Source organism: Streptopelia decaocto (genome assembly GCF_964273445.1).
Source record: "Streptopelia decaocto genome assembly, chromosome: 7".
Lineage (NCBI taxonomy): Eukaryota > Metazoa > Chordata > Aves > Columbiformes > Columbidae > Streptopelia > Streptopelia decaocto.
Genome location: NC_138661.1, coordinates 15,908,129 through 15,925,722, shown reverse-complemented (window position 1 = coordinate 15,925,722; position 17,594 = coordinate 15,908,129). Strand labels below are relative to the sequence as shown.

Below are 17,594 nucleotides of genomic sequence, written 5' to 3'. Positions count from 1 at the left end.
CTTTAGCAATACAACTAGACCAAGAAGGTGTGGCACCAACAGCTTCCAGCTGCTTGTTCCTTCCCTCAAGTCTAGTTTGCCAGTTCTTCAGCTGCATTGCTTCAATTTCTTCTACTCCATGCTATAAACTGGACCAAATGAAATTATCTAGCACACAATCAACTGTGGGAGCAAGGTACTGAATTCCTAATGCTAATAAAATATGAATAAAAAGGACAACAATTAGCTGAGGATATGATGGTCAAACATTACTGTAATGTACCTGGAGTCTCTGGAGTTGTGTCTTTTTACCCAAGAGGTCAGGCCGTGCTTCCTTCTCTAGATCTAATTTGGCTTTGATGGCAGATAATTTCTTCTGCAAAGGTGGGAAACCAGCATCAAAGTCCTTAAGTTGTGATATCAAACTCTGGATGGAGAAAGAAGAAGAAAAAAAAATCCAGCATTTAATATACATCTCTTGGCATTATCTTTTGTCAATGTCCATTTCACATTCAGAACAAACACCAAGCTACACTATGCAACAGATCACAAATTTATTTGAATATTTGATCAACTTAGAAAAAGGGATTTGGTACAGCTGGTTAGTACTAAATTTATATCTATAAAACTGGCTTAGTAAAAGATTGATCATTGTCTTTGTCACAGGCACAGAATGTATATGGGTTTTGAAGCTCACCTGGAGTTTGCTCTTGCTTTGCAGCAGACTTTTGTGTAGAATTTCTCTCTCCTTTGAAGCTTCAGCTACTTCTTGCAGGAAAGACACTGCTTTTTTTTCACCAAGGATATTGTTTAGCAAATCTTTCTTCAGCTGTAATGTCACAAACTTCTCTTTGAACTGGGAGCTTTCAGCTAGAGCAGCCTAAGGGAGAAAAATTCTTCCAGTGAAGTCATACCAAAAAATAAAAATCATACAACCATATTATTCTCACACAAGTCACACAACCAAAGCGATATGACAAGGTCAGGTAAAACAGCATGCTGGGCCAACAAGGGGTAACATAAGGTACCTGGACAGGGCCCAGTTAAAGGAAAAGTCTTCCTGACAATGTTAGAAGCACCAGGGCTGCATCCATTTTGTGAACAGAAATAGAGGAAAGCTGTACTATGGAAAGAGTTGTCTGTGCAGAGGAGAGGCCTAAACAACCAACAGAAAGGACAGCTTGAATGCTCATCCCGAGGATAAACTCCATCCCTGTTCACAGACACATTTATTCTGGAGATCACAGGGATGACAAAGTAACAAACACCTTCCTGGGCACATGCAGAAATCATGCATTTTAATCCCAAAACTGTATTACTACACACTTCTTAACAGAGTCCACAGACTTCCCATCCAGGAAGATTTGGGCTAATGCTAAACAACACTACCATCACTGTCAAAGACATCTGGCACTTTAATTCAGCCTATTCGGTTGACCACTCCAGTTAACCAAACAAAGGGCAGAAAATAAGATTCTCCTACAGCAAGTTAACTCTTGACCTCCACAGTGTGGGGTTTCCTGCCACACTGGGAAGGCCCTTCCAGCAGTTGCTGCCCTGCAGCTGTATGCAGGCAGCTGCTGGCGAGGCTTGGGCAAACACAAACCCCGTATCGGTTTCTGAACTTAGTGACAGGTTTGCTACCTCAATATGAGCCAGCGCTGGCTCCGGAGTCTCCAGAAGCATCTGGACTGATGGCTTCCACTGTTCAAAATCTTGCAGGGGATTTTGGAAGAGTCTTCTCAGCTGGGTTTCTGTATCAGTGCTCATTTTAGATGTCTTGCCTATAACACTGCAAGGATAAAGTGACAGCCGAGAGAAGGATTACAAAGAAATCCAAGTCCAAACATCCAATTCATCAAGGCATGAATTAACACAATACTCATGTGTAAACTCTATCCAACACAAAAGCCTCAGTCTTTTTTTACTGTCTGGGCCTGGTGTTGCGTACTGACAGCTGCTCTGTCAGTCAGAGACACCCGACAAAACTTTATTTAGACTCCGTAAGACACATTTGTCTCTCGTGCAACTGCGTATCAGGAATTACTTTGCCTTTCTAGCAGCCAGCAGTCTCCCCTTGTATGTGATCTTTCTTGGCCACTATCACCAGCATGATTTAACAAATCATATTATTGGAGCAGTCTCACTGATTGACAGGATGAACAAGCCAAGAGTATCTAGAATTTAACAGCAGTTCCCTGTTTTACATATGACTTGAATCATTGTTCCTTAATATATTAAGAAATTTTTGATCATCCTATGCTACCTATAAAAAGAGGAAAATACATATTTTTTCAGATATAAATTTTTAAAATTTTGCAGAACCACTTGTATTTATGTTAATATATAGGTGTTTCTGATAAAAGCTTTTCACATACATGCATAGCTACATATGTGTGTATATATAGAGAGACAAAAAAATCAGCACACATTCATTAAATACCCAGGTTTCTCTTACAAAGGCTTATCCAAAATACAGCTGAGTAATAAGGCCTGGCAGTGACACACCCCATCCTGCTGCCTCCTGTTTTTCCCAGCTTTCCTGACCTCCCAGTTTGCAGAATCTTATTTGATATGGAAGAATGCAGCTCAGACTGTTCATATGGGAACAGTATCCTGTAAATTTGCAAGACAGGCAGGCAAGAGCAATGCCAATCAAGATTAATACTGCCTTTCTATAAAACCAGAAAGAACAGTCTTACCTGTCACTGGAATGTTGCGGAGCCAAAGAAAGGCAAGCTCGCAGAGGCCGAAAGCTCCGCAAATAGAAAGTTGTGACACTACATGTCCTTTGCCATTTGCTCTGCTGCCCCTGCCAGGCTCAGCGTGAAGCTGCCAGACTTTGCAAAGACGCTTTGGAGAGAAGCTGGCAAAAGAGCAGCTGCCATTTTCTACTCAGAGGCAAGTCCCTTGCCTTCTCTACTTCTCTTTTGACACCGTTTACTTGTTAGTTTTTAAACTGAAATCCTTTCCCATAATGACCTATAACCCTTCCCGCAGGATAACACACTGTGCACTGGACCAAGGAAAATAAGCTTGGATACAGGGAAGAAAACTGACCTTTTTCTTTAAAAAAAGATCCTTTCTTCTAGTTTGCAAAATTTGCTGCAGCTCCTTTACTTCCTGATTCCAGGCAGCCTGGAAACGGAAACACTGAAGTGTGGGGAGAGGCTAAACTTTCAGAGTTTCCAACCCCAGGCAAGTTGAAAACAGGAATCATGCATATATGCTGGCAGGAGAAAGGGAATAAACTCTGCCAAATAATTGCTAAGGCTGATGAGTCACTACAGCAAACTCAACAAGGGAGGGCCATAATTCTTCTGAACCATTTACTACTACAGCTCCTGTCCTGATTTTCTAGTTGCTGTCATGAAAGCTAAGCAAAATACATAAATTATTATTATAAAATGCTAAGATCAAATTAGCTGCCAACAACCTAATTTTCTTTCAACCATACACAACATTAATGATGCAAGATCACTCCTTGAAAATGGCCAGCAGCCTACAGCTCCTAGCAAATGGCTAAAATTACAGGTTTACTGAAATGTGGAGGCAGATGTAATTAGCAAAAGCCTTTTTTTCCTACCCGCCACCTAAAATTGGATGGTATATCACTTTTTTCCTAGGCCCTTGTCAATCCTTTTGATGTCCAAGGCAGGATTACCCCCACCCCCCGACATAATCAGACTTCCCACTACCTTCGATACTGCTGTACTGCAGAGACAACACTATCAATGTGTGGCTGCACATCTTTGGAGAACCGTAGTAGTTCCTTAAGCTGAGCCTTCAGCCTCTCAACCTTGGAGTCTTCGGCAGCCAGAGCTGCTCTCGTTGCCTTAATCATAAAAATAACGAACAGATACACATTATGTAGGGTCCGGCACATGCAATGAAGAAGATAACACTGTCTCTTAAGGTATCCACAAGTCCCCTTTCTGCTGCCTTTTTTTTGTGTTTGTAAGGATTATGGACTTTGCTAAAACAGAAAACATTCTCAGGAAGAGTTTTGTTCCTGCAGGCGCTGTCTCCTCTCCTCACACTGCCCAGACTCTGCAGCGTGAAACACAGCGATGCACAAACAGACCCACTTTCAGTTCACCGATTGCAGTATGTAAGATGAGATGCATTTCTGGAGCAGTCTTAACTGCATCTGTTTGCATGAACAGATCTTTCTCAAAGACTCACATATACAGAATGCTAATTCTAGGGTGATGCAGGTAAAACGAAACAATTAAAAAAACATGCAAATGTAGCTGGATTGAACCAGTCTGTATTTTGTGGATCTTTTTTGCATACGCTTTCCCCACTAATCCTGCTGAGTTCTAGGCATAAAAATAGCAATGAAAGGTATTTTGATAAGAGATAATAAAGGCAAAACCAGCCCTCAAGGGGAAATGAGTAATAAAGAAACTTATCTACTTATATGTGACAAACATTTTGCACTGATTTTTGCAACAGACTGATTTTGGTGTAAATGCTAGATTACTACAAACTGGGACTTCCTAGGAATGAATATGTGTCTTCTTAGTGAAGGAATACAGGTACCCAGCTTACACAGATGAAGGATATAACAGAGACAGTCTTACTAAATACGCCAGAAATATGTGTATTTGTTTGTGTGTGTGTGTATGTATGTATCTGTATACACAGTGAGGCATTATTATTTCTGCTTCTTTTTAAGTAGAGTGAATTGTGGTGTTTGCTCGGTATTGTGGTCTTTTTGCATTTGGTCTCTTTGAACTCAAGACACAAATTCCAACACATCCTCGAATCTTGCTCTCTCTGTGCAGAGTGAGATAAGGTTAGAATAGTTGATTCTATTGTTGCTATTCACATTTTCCTCTGTTTTATACACATTCACACTCTTCCCTTACCACCTTTAACCAATGGGACAGGCACCTGTTGGATCTAGCTATGCATGTTCAATATATGACTGCTGGTTTTAGGCATACGAAGGGTAACAACTCACATTGCATTTTTTCCAAAGAGTTACAAACTCCTCTTCATTCTTTTCCCCTTCCCCAGGGTCCAGGCCACTTTCTAGTCTGTGTAGATCTTTTTTCAGCTCCTGGACTTCTGCTTCTAATTGTCTGGCTTGGGACTCATAGGCACTTTCTGTCTGTTGGATCTTGAGCAATCTCTCCTCCTCCTCACTACTCAGCAGCCTCAGCTTCTCCAAGGTCTTTCTTAGCTGTTCGAGTTCATCCTTCATTATCTCAGCTCCGAGTGGGGAGGTATTCTGAATCACCTTTGCACACTGACTTTCAAGGTGCTTCAGTTTCTTTCCATACATCTTAAAGTCTTTGGTAATTTCCTGCAGAAAGAAGTTAAATAAAAATTAGCTACAGGAATGGGAAGTTGGGGAAAAAGGTGAAAGCAGTAGCAAAATAAGACCACCTCTCCTGGTTGTACGTATACCCTTCTTCACTCCTTACTTCAAAGTACGTCTTTTTTCAAGTGACCAGAAGCCAGTGTTGGTTGTTTGACTGCCTTCTGAGTAATACTATCTGCCACAAATCTGAACATTTTGCCTTGATTTTCAGAAATGTTTGTCACCTGAGGTCCCTGACAAAGAAAACAGGAGCTGCAGGCAGTAAGAAATACTAAATCAGATCTCCAAGAGATTTAACGTTGAACAGTTTAAGCAGTGGCATCAAAATACTGGATACTGTTCTCAAAACTAGTATTTTTATCACCAGCTCTAAACTCTCAACACCTTGAGCCTTCATACTCTATTTGGATCATGTTTACTAAATATCATTAATTTAAACAAGTTCAAAGGTCAGGATTCTCAAAGAATCACAGAACCTCAAGAGATCAGGCTTTAAGAAAAACAAAGCGAACCAGCCTGTTACTCATGCTCCACACAGGAGAACACTATGTACTAACAGTTTTAGGACCTGATACAGCTGTTCTTCCCTAGCCCATTACAATCACCACCTTAATCTGTTTGTGTAATTCTTAAGTACACCCTTTTGTGGTTTGAGAAACATATATAGGCATGGAGAACACATAATCCTGGCTCCTTGTCAAAATTTTATTGTTTAAGGACCTTCAGTGCCTTTAACTTGTGTTCTGCCGAAGACTTGGTTGCTTCTCCAATGCAGCTGTTTAATTTTTCTGTCGCACCATTCAGCCACGTTTGCAACTGTTTGACATGAATGCTGTACTCCTCATGTTCCTTGGTTATCTTTGCAAGCAGTTTCACTCTTCTCTGTAACAAGAGACATCAGAAGCCGTGAGGACAGTGCTTATCTGGCTCTTTTTCCTTTACACTGTAACCCAGAATTTATGAACACGAGTCCTTTTCCATGAGCCCTGACAGCAGTTCACCTCAAGAAACAGTACACGGAAGGACATAAAAGCTTGTCCCCATCTGGATTGTGCTGCAGGCTCTCAATGACCAGTCTCCAAGGAGACAAACTGCAAGGTCCTCTCAGGTGAATTTCTAGCCTCCCCTTTCCAAAACTTCCCATTCTCTCATGAGAGACACAAGACTGTTTCTAGTTTTGACTTTGGGAGACAAGCAGTTATGTTCCTCACGCTGGTTAAAAAGAAAGATGAGCACACAACAGATTGAATTTGCCTGTCAAAATGAGAGTAAGAGAGACTGTGCTAGGGGCATGCAAATTATTTCCAAGTGTTCATTACTTCAACTTGCAGTACAGAAAGTGACTGTCAACTTCTAGAGATCCTTAAAAATCATATAGCCCAGGAACTTTCATACTTATTCAATCGGCAGATCACAAACTATCCTGTGGTGGTAGTGCAGACCCTGGAAGCAAATTTAAGCCTATGGGAAGCAGGATTCATTTTCCAGGTTACTGTGTCTGTACCCCATAACCAACAATCCATGATCCCACAAGGGCCTGCATGTCATGAGTTGCTCCCCACCGATCTGGTCTGACAACCCCCACCGGAAGGCAGAGTCACATTTGCTCTGATTATCCTTGTTTATCAGTGGAGGTTTAGACCTTCCTAAGGGAAATTTTACACAAATCCTGAGGAATCCTGGTATTGTTGTTTCACTAATATAATATCCAGCCTAAGTATTCTTTTCTACAAAATCAGACTGAGTTTTTCTTGCCCTTCAACAGTTGACATGGAGCGCAATTGAGGTACACTATAGTTGCACTAGAAAAAAAAATCCTTTTGCAATCCATTGCAAATCCTTGCATCCATGCAATCCTTACATCCAAGACTGCAGCACCCTCAAAAGGTTTTGCAGTCTCAGACAACAGGCTGAGTTTAATTTTGCGTAATATGGGGCACATCCTGTGCCTCTGCGCAGAGCGTGATCCCAGCTGTCCTCCACAGAGAGCAGCAGGGTGGTAGCTGCAATGGTGGGCAGAGTTTCAAAGTCCCCTCTGCATTTCCCTTGTCTCTGTGAGGCTCTGGGCACGTCCCCACACTGGTCAACCTGCCTGAGGTGGCAGTGTGCCATCACCGTCCTGTCAGCCTTTCTCCAGCCATGTCAGCAGAAGGGTGGCATGAGCATCAGTCACCATGGGATCTCCATTGGGATGTGGAGTGCTGCTCCCTGTGGGACTTTGCCCATCACTTTTGGGACAGGTTATGCCCATGGTGCAGTACAAAGCTACCACTATCCAGTCTGTGTTTTTCACACAGCCTCTGCAATCTCTGCTGACTTGGGCAAATCAAGAGTGCCTCTCCTAACATTAGGTGACTTGCTTTGGGACAAAAGAGGGACAGCTAAGGGACAACTGCTTCCCACAGAGGATGAAATGCTGCCCATTTATTAGGGCAGGACATTTAACAGTACTACCTACGCAAACATGGTTTTGGATGAGACCAAAAAGTGGAATTACGACTGCAGATGTCTGTGGCCAAGGTGTATCCAGTAGCACACCTCCCTTGTTTGCTAAAACCCCTTGCCTCGATTTTCAAATCTGCAGAGGTGTGTACAGGTTAAACGGTTCTCACCTTGACCTCGAGTTAGGGACTTGAAGAATGCAATCTTACAGCAGTGTAAATGGGCCAAAGATCCAAGTGAAACAAGTCACCTCAAGCTTATTGATTCCAGGGAATTAGGCTAACTTGTTGCACTGACAGAAGTTCCAAAGGGAGCAAGTCAGAATAATAAAGTGGAGCTATTATTAAGCTCCTTATGCTAATACATGGAGAGTTAAAAAGGAAGTTGAAATGACGCACCCCTGGCCAGGCTATTCAGCTGAAACAAAGGAGTGCAAAGTTTGGATACTGCTACTTGTTTGTGAGGATGAGGAAGAGATGCCATGGATTTGGACATGCTGTGCTAGCTGTCAAACAAAAGGCTTACAAAGAGCTCGCTGAGCCCCCCAAAGAGGTTAGGCAGGGAAACTTTCTAATGATGGAAAATATGGTATCGCTTGCTTCTGTTAGGTTAGCTGTACAGGGAGGATGGCAGTGTTAAAACCCATCTACATGTGCTCTTGGTTAACGTGAGGAGGCTCTAGGCAAGGACACGGCCCTGGAAAGAGTGAGAGCACCAACAGGAAACCCATGGGTTGGTCATGGGCTGCAGGGGAAGAGATGTATCTGGGGAGAACGTGCCCAGCCCTGGGCACTCATGGGGGTGGAGGAGGCACAGGAAACCCTCTCCCCTGAGCTCCCCTGACAGTCAGCAATGAGCCTCCTCTGGAAGGCAACCTAGAGCACATAAAGGAAGTTCCTGCTTTAAATCCCTCTGTGGCACCTCAAGTACAGCTCAGAAAGCTCCTGTAGCCCTTCTTGGTGCTTTTAGGTGCTCTGGGGTACATGAAGGTTGGCATTACAAATATCTAGGTTTCAGTTAACAGAAACAACATGGACTGAAATTCATTTGATGTCCTCAGACATATTTGATATATTTGACTAAAAATTAACATACTGTATATTATAACTTTTCTTACCATCTTCAGTCATCACTTATGCTAAAACCCAAAACCATCTGTCTCTGCATGTTATTTTACTAGGCAAGGGAAAGCACATAGGAAATGGCTGCCACATCTAAAAATATCCCTGTCTATGTAATTAAAAGAAAATTATGAGCTTTTAAAATTTAGGAGTGATAAGGACACATGTTAGAACTAAGACAGAAAAAAAAATTCCACCACTTGCTCGTACCGGAGAAGCGATGTCACAGACAACCCACTTAAGAAACACTGTCCAAGAGTTTGCCTTCTGATAGAGCTGGACAACTGCACAGGATCTAAAAATGCTCTTCAAACACAAGTGTGATCTACAAAGGCCAGGGAGCCTCCTCTGGCAGCAGCTCGGGCACGCAGCTGGCATCCGCACGGCACACACAGCCCGGGCTCTCACCACGCGGGGGCCGGAGCAACCCCCTTACAACTCTGGTATCTCTTTCATTCATTCCTCCCTCCCGCTGGAAGAGGTGGCAGGGTTTCTCTAACGAGTGTTTCACTTTCCAACATGATTCCCAAGGTGCCTGTAACCTTGGCATTAGCTAATGAACCCTGCATTTACTTTGGCTGCAAAATTCAAGGCTTCCCAACTTCCTTCTTTGTTCCATACCTCCTGAAAGTGGGATTTCTTAGCTGCATTCTCTCACTCCATCTTTCTATGAAATGTGGTATTTGTAACCAATGCCAAAGAAGAGCTTTTACTAGCGCCTCAGTTGGCTGGATACATAAAGACATATTTTATCTAAGTACTATGAGCCACTTCCTGATCTCATTTACACCAGCATGTATCCAGGTCAATTAGAGAAATTACACTATGTAAAACAGTCTCAGAGAGGTCACATTCTGGCTTTGGGTATTCAAATGATTTGTTTGAAAGAACTGCCTTATTAAAATAGCTAATGGTTATCTCCTGCTCCAAAGCCAAAGACAAATCTTGGTTAGAAGGAAGTGAACAAGAATTTTAAACAGCAATCTAGATAGACAACATTTGAATTCCCAGGAACCTTCTTATTCATAAATCCAGTTGCCTTGTAATGATGAGATCTACCTTTAAAAATAATCAACACTGAGCTGCAAGTCTGTTGGTGGCTTTACAGCCTCTACAGCAGCTGCAGTTACAGAATTTCCAAATATGCTCCGTTTTATGGAAAGACTTATTAGCAGCAGTTTTATCTTTAAGGGTAAAAAATGTCTGAATTTCATGCTCACAAAAGGTGCCAGCTTTGGTGTTTTTTCCTTGTTTTGGAGTTTGGGTGGGGTGGGGCTTTCTTAAAGTATCTGTAAGAGCAAGCAGAGCAATGGCATGAGCACCCCCATGTTGTTGTTCTTCCAGTGTCACCTAAAGTTAACTGTGTACAACAGCACCCAGGGAGGGGGAGCACACATCACTGTCAGGCTCCAGTTCTGGAGTTCTGGGCTGGGGTGTAAGTGTGGGAACAAATAGAAGGCAACATTATGACAGAGGTAGATAGCAGAGCCAATGTAACGAAAATTATTTGTATTTGCACCAGGTAATTCAAGCCTATGTGAGACAAAAACTATATTTTAATCTCTAAATGCTTGGGATAGAAGTGTCTATACAAATTTCAAATATCTCTTTGAGTATTTCTGTTGATATAGGCTTGAAAGAAACTGAATTCTTCTGCCTGCCTGCAGATGACTGTCCCTCGGCCATGCTACATGCTCCAATCCTGTCTTTACCTGAGTTTTAGAAGGGAAGTTCTGAGACTTATCTGAAATCTGTACTCAGGAATAGGGTAAAGGAAATCACTGGCACTGAAAGATGAACTAGGATGTCTTACACCAGCCTATTTAACAACTGTTCAAGCTGGAAGATTAGCATCAGGCAAGGATTAGTATCTGCGTGTAGTGAACATCATCCAGATACTGGAACTGGCTGTTTGAGCTCAGTGTTGGGCCACAGCTGATTCCCAATCTCTGTGTTTCCCAGTTCTGCAGGCAGGGGTGCAGCTCTGAATCTGGACTAATGCTGCTTCCTCCAACAAGGGTGAACACATGTAATATTCCCTAGCCACAGGAACTGGTACTCTGCTTCTGGTTATACAAGGATCACTAACATGCTGAAAGATGAGGAACAACTCAAACATTATACAAAGATGGCCTAAAGCAATATTCACTAGGTCACGGCAAGCAGCTTGCAGTTACTTTACAACAACATAAATATGAAGTGCGGTGTAAGAGCATCCCGATTAACAGCTCATCTTGGGACATGACAACTGTTGCAAAGAGTCCACTGACTGAAAGAACTGGGTTTCTCAGCTCTGTTTCTTTTTGCAGCCCTGCCAGGTAAGCCCCATCGCTCAAGAAGCAGACAGCAAACAATACTGTATGTTGGTGAAATCTGAACACCTCCCACTCTTTATAGGTGTACCTGAGCTTCTTGCTCGATTTCTTGATATTCCACCCTCATTCTCTTCTGAACATTATCATCAACGCTGGGGTCACCTATCCTGCTGAACAAGGATGCAGCTTCCTCTAGCAGCCTTTCCAGCAGGACTGACTGATTTAAGACATCATTCAGCAGAACCTGAGCATGGTTTAGCTGCCACTGCTTCTCCTTCAAGCCAAGCTGCAACTCAATGTCAGGCTCCAAGGTCACCCTCATGTTGTGAATCCATGCGTAAAACTCATCTTGGGCTTTCAGGTACTCACTCCAGTGCAGCCAGACCCACTCAATACGGCTGTTGGGGAGAGCAAGAGAGATGAGTTAGATGAAATTATGATGGGAGCAGTGGATACCGGCAAGCTCAAAAGGCCTTCAAAGCAAAGGACAAACTTCTCAGCAATTTTAAGCTGCTCTGACTTCAGAGGGTCCAGATTCACTTCCAAGGTCCTCCCTGCTCTGGGGAGGAAATGTCCTGTACAAGGTCCCTGTGCCTGGCCAAATGCATCACTCAAGACCATGGGATGGGCTGTCTGTGAAGGCAGAGAGCACGGAGGTCCCACCAACCCTCTCCCCACGCACAGTCCCCCACATGCTCATGAGACTGGGATTAGCAGCAGAGAAAGGCAGGACATACTTCACAAAAGCACCATGTAAGACAACTGCCTCGACACACCAAACAGCAGTGTCATGCAAAGAGTGCGTTTGTCTTACCTGTGGCAGTGCGTAATGTATATGGCTGTTTCTTCCCACAAGGCTTTAATGTCTTTCAGCTTAGATAGTACCTCATGCTTCTTATCCTCACTGATGATGCGAAGAGCAGCGTCTGCCTTCACAAGAATCAAATCCATTTTGGAGCTGCCTTCTGGTTCCAGTGCACGTATTTTCTATGAAATAAACAAGTGAGATTGAAAGCATGAAGAGAAAGCATGCATAATTGTTGCCAATTAAACTTCGTTTTTACCCAGGAATCATGAAGTCCCTGCTGCAAAGCTTCTCCTGAACAGAAAATATGACCTTCAGATTTGTTTATTCTTAAACATCCTAAAGAACTGAACTGAAAACCGTGTAGCAATTGAAAAACATTTTAAGTTAGTTACAAAAAGCAGATCACCTTCTCTCAAATATGTGTCTGTGTTTCCATTGCAGTTATAAAGTTAAAGCACTGTGTTCCCACATTCCAGTTGTTCTCCCCCACCTGCCAGAGTGTAGAGATGATCTCCACAGGATACACTGCAATGTCTCAATTTTAAGCTCTACTAAAGAAATCATGAAGCATATTAAAAAGGCTTCCTACTGCAAATAAAAGTTGGCTCAGAACACAAGCCAAGAGAAATTAACTAGTGGAATTTTCTGCCTGCTACCAACTTTTGCTTTGACCCTAAACTGCTGAGCTATGAATTGGTGAAAATGTGTATCTCACACAAATTGGAATGCCAGGAACAGAAAGTTAAGCCATCTAATTTGAAGTATACTCTCTTCCTCTACCCAGAGATGGAAAATCAGCACAACTTCTTTAAAATGTAAGAGATTAATTATGTCCTGATCTGGATGTCAGCTATCAGCATCACTTTATCCAAATTTCTGACACCATCAGATTAGCTTTTCTTGCTGTTCTTCCACAAACTCCTGGCAAACTGCAGGCTCTCAAGTTTGAAGGAAAAGGCTTCTAGAATGAAAACACCGAGAGGTTTAAAATCAGTTTTTGAAAGATAAGGCCCACGGGATTTGCTCAAAAAAATGACATCAGTTAGTGCAAAGGTGAGACAAAAATCACAGGCCTTTGGATTTCCAGTCTTACATTCTGGGAAAAGATTGTTCTTTTGGCATGTATGCAGCACATCTGCATGTGATGTACAAACAGGTGTTTGGATGAACTATTGACTATGAAAAGTGCGATTAAAAGAATCCAGGAAAGCAGCGCAAAAGGTAGAGCAGAGAAAGAGAATAAAAGCCATAGCTGTCACCCAACAGAAAAAAATTAAGAGTAAAGCTGTATTCTGAGCCTGACAATTTTCCAGCAAGTGAAACTAAAAAACGGCCAGAGAGAAAGCAGTGGCTCTACATGCATTTTTCTTTTTCAAGTCTGTTTTTTAAATGATTGCTACCTTTGGCTGGATTTTCATTAACAAATTAACAGAAAATAAACCACAGGAAGGAAGCATGAAAAAAAAGCAAGCCAGATGCAAAAAAAGGAACTGAAAAATGATCACTGGATATGAAAACAGCCAACAGGTGAAGCAGTGAGCACATCACAAGAAGACATGAGCTAGACAGGGAACCAAGCCCAGAAAGGAGGCAGGATAAGGGCGCAGGAGGTGGATAAGGTACACACAGGAAGAGAGAACAGACACTTGTTATTCTTTGGAATGATGAATTTCCAAAGTCTGAATTGAAAAATTCTTCTAACATGACTTCGTGTATGTTATAGACCTCCTCCAAAGTCCACAGAAATCAACAACATTCAGTACAGGCCATATTAAATCACCACAAACCTCTAAACCATATATCTTGTTATCTCTGCCAAGAATGCACCTGCTTTGCCAAACTACCACTCTCCCTACTCAAGTTCCTGTGTTTTTTACACATTTTTTGAGACTGTACATATCATAGTTTCCCAGACAAAAGGAAAGTGTGAAAATAATGTAAGGGCAGAAATACATCCCTGGAGCAAGAGGAGATACTTCAGATTTTCATGACTGACATGCTAATCTAGCCATCATCCACCACTCCATGAACAGTCTCTGTATTCTGCCAGATGCAAGATCCAGCCTCCAATGATCCACAGTTAAGGAAAAAGGCTGAAGGCATCACTGTACCATCATGTAAACTACCTCATCCTCCATTTAAACCTGCAATGTTTGTTTTCTGGGTTTTTTTGAGGCAGAAGAGGCAGTCCAAACATGAGTAGAAACACAAAAAGAATGAATTTTGGGTAAATAATTATGGGAAAGATTCAGCTATTTCATTTAAAGAATAGTCTAGTTGGAATTAGAGGTAATACAAGTATAAAAATACTTCCAAAGTTAATCACAGAAATGCCACCACTCCCTCTAATCATGAACAGTAGAGATGGGCCAAACAGGAGTGTTTCATTCTCTGAGATTACAAGAACAAGATAACATCTAATGAAACTGAAGTTAATGAACATGAAATTACAATAAAAGAGCAGGCACAATCTGCAATGGGATCTCTGTGAGAAGAGTTATATGAGAGATTAAGAACAGAAAAGAATGAAAACTTTTATCTTTTCATTAGACAGATTATCAAGGGAAGCTGTAAACCCTCTTGTCATCAGGGTTTGCAGAACAGAACAAGGGGATTACTCTAGAACAGCCCATTACTAGGACACTGCAATCTTTCTGTATCAGTGCCAGAGTCCTGGAGGAGACATAACACTAATGTGATCTGATCCTCTCATACTACATGCTGGACTTCTGCAAATGGCTATCTGGTTATTTCAAGCAGTGACCCGATTGTTTCAGGTTTGACCATACTCATAGGGAAGTGTAAACATGTTAACCTGCCAAACCTGTTGCTGGTTTTCCAAATCAACCTGAAAAGCTTGGAAGCCTGTGACATAAAATTGCCATCCTCTTTTTCTACAATGTCTGCAAACAATCTGCAGATGGAAAAATGAGAATGGATACTGATGTAAACCCATCCACACAGGACCAATATTCCAGCAAGCAGGGGTAGCTGATAGTTTCCTAACAGAAAACTCCAGAGCTCACAGCAATAGCTTCTGTTAACAACAGCAGCAGTGACAGTCACCTCTGAACTGGTACATCACTTTTCCTTACCTCAGTCTCTCTCAGTCTGGCTTCTAGGGCAGATCGAGGTCCCTTGGTGTTGTCATTGATCCTCAGTCTCTCTTGGATGGCCTTCATCCAGGCTTCTGCATTCTCCACGCTGCTGTCAAATTCATCCTGTAGCTGCTGAGTCATTGCATTTGAAGAAGCTGAAAGGATAAAAAACAGGGAAGTGAGTAGATCTTGGTTAAGATCTGGACAGGAATGAATCCAAAGCAATCTAAAGGAGCACGAGAGAAAAGCCAATGATGTTGTGGCTTTCCTTTTTAATGATAATATCAAAAAATGCAGCAATACCGTGATTCGGTCAAGCACAGAGAACACATTCACGCTGCTGCTTTCCCGAATGAAAATATACCAGGAAACAAAAAGAAGGTGGGGAACTGTGGGAGGCTCCATTACAGTAAACAGATTTAATTCAAAGTTTTCAAATGAGATTAATCTGGTGTTTGTGCTGTATTACAGATTGGCTACAACAATCACAAACACTTTCTGTCTCTTCCCAGAGCTCAGGCAGCACAAAATGCTCTCTATTGCCCTTCCCAAGCACTTCAGCACATGCTTAAGTTAGGGGTATATAAACCCTTTAAAGCTGGTGAGATCAGGATCAGGTTCCTAGGCCTTCAGTTAATTTGTTCTGCTGAGACCATGGAGAAGTCATCTGAAGGCACGTGCAGCAAGTGTGGGATATACAGACACAATGGGAATTGGCCAGCAGCTGCCAAGACAAACCACTCATGAGCCGTCAAACAGCAATATCAACAGTGATGGATTTCTCCTTTTGACACCTTTTCTATTCCATGCCAGGCTCCAAGCTTTTAATTTTCCCCTCCCTCTCTCTTGTTGTCGCTTCCCAGTCAGCAGGTGGGTATGATGGCTGGTTGCTCTGTTGATGTGCTCTTGTGTCTTCTCTGTTCAGAGCACAAGCTCTCTGCTGCCCAAATGGCCTCCTTTGTGTCTGTACAACAGGGCAGAGCCATCCTGCACTTGCCCTCAGCCACTGCCCTGCTCAACTGGACTAATAAGGATGAACCACAACAAAAGGCCATGTAGGTCAGCTCCACTGAAGTGAACAGAGCGATAGCCATTGACATTAAATGGTTTTGAACCACATCCTACAGCCACTGCCAGCCAAGCAGTCGCTGTCTCTTGTAAATTAAAATATTCTTCCTCTTTGTTATTCATCACTGAAATATTTTTGCAGCACAAAGTTTGAGGCTTAATTACTGAACCCAAGTTTGTGGCACAGAATTCAGTCCCATAGCAGATCCCTCAGTTTCCATGAGAAGATTAATGTTTTACAGAAGAAAGTGCTTGGTGCAAGAGGCAGAGCATGGCTTTGGTGATGCTGGACCAGTGGTGTTCTGGAACCACTTTAACTTTCAGCAGCTTATTCTTTACATGGGAGAGTCATCCTGCTTCTGCCCACTGGCAAAAAGCTTCCCACCTTCCTGCTGAGGTTTTTGCACAAAGTAAAATGATTTGTGCTATATTAGATGTCCTCCCTACTACCTCACAATGAATTTTCTTGCACTTTAGACCAGAGCAAACAAGACATTAGTGTTGGCCACACTCATGTCCAGCAACAGAAACAGCCTAAATTGTTGCTTCCCAGCCTTCAGTAGGGTTTATGCTCAACAGGTCCCAGACCAGAGGGATAGAACTGCGCCCACAGAGCAGCTCCCGCCCTCCCTGCAGGGATCAGTGGAGCAGAGGATGGGTCAGACCTCCCCGCACAGACCAGAGGAGCTGCATTTGCACAGAAAAAGGAATTCCTCCCTAAATGGGAGATGCCAGACCAGACAGAATCCAAAGCTGTAAGTCTCAGAGCTAGAGGGCAGTTTTAAAAAGTATGACCTCCCCTGGAAAAGATTAAAGAACAGGATGTACTGGATTTAGTAAGAGTTGTGTAGCATGGAACAGCTACTCCCTCTCTCAAGTATACAAAATATGACAGAATATATAATTAAAGCTAAAATCATTGACTTATATCACAAGAGTCCTAGGGATGAAGCCAGCTAAAGGAGTAAAGTTATTTTCAGGGGATTGCAAGATAGCTGTGTCTTTCTCCAATTATGACTGGTCCAGAACTGGCATTTCTGAACTATAATAAACCAACCCTCAGAAAAGAGCATGCATCTCTTTGCAGCTGACTGATCACTTAATTTTCACATTAACATTTCTAATTATATCAGGCAGAAGTAGAAGGACTGTCCCCTACAAGATAAATACATACATTTCTGGGCAAATAGTTTCTGAATGTGTGAGTGTAAACTGTGGCAATTCCATTTATGCTATTGAGAAACAAAAACTCATGGTACATTTGCTGGATAGACTGATGAGGAGTGGCATTCATTTCCTAGAAGAGGTTTCTATTCCTGGCAACATCCATATCATGTTTAAAACTGGCTTCAGGACTTCAGTCACAGAGTAGCCAATACAGAACATTACGTTACCGTAGTCTTATTTCTTACAAAAAGTAGAGGGCAATCA

General features: G+C 42.4%; 1 protein-coding gene across 7 annotated transcripts in view; it reads right to left on the bottom strand.

The window, feature by feature from the left end:
• The window catches only part of SYNE3 (spectrin repeat containing nuclear envelope family member 3), a 66,519-nt gene that overhangs the window by 27,488 nt on the left and 21,437 nt on the right, over positions 1 to 17,594 (bottom strand). For all 7 annotated transcript variants that reach the window (XR_014184546.1, XM_082057653.1, XM_082057654.1 and 4 more), the window contains exons 2-10: positions 15,093 to 15,250; positions 12,004 to 12,176; positions 11,278 to 11,587; positions 6,032 to 6,193; positions 4,949 to 5,293; positions 3,678 to 3,814; positions 1,624 to 1,771; positions 677 to 859; positions 263 to 406 (exon numbers count right to left, since the gene is read on the bottom strand). Coding sequence is in view for 6 of the 7 variants with exons in the window: in XM_082057652.1 (XP_081913778.1) it covers positions 263 to 406; positions 677 to 859; positions 1,624 to 1,771; positions 3,678 to 3,814; positions 4,949 to 5,293; positions 6,032 to 6,193; positions 11,278 to 11,587; positions 12,004 to 12,176; positions 15,093 to 15,250 (1,760 nt within the window). In the remaining variant the exon portion in view is untranslated. The remainder of the gene's footprint in view (positions 1 to 262; positions 407 to 676; positions 860 to 1,623; positions 1,772 to 3,677; positions 3,815 to 4,948; positions 5,294 to 6,031; positions 6,194 to 11,277; positions 11,588 to 12,003; positions 12,177 to 15,092; positions 15,251 to 17,594) is intronic.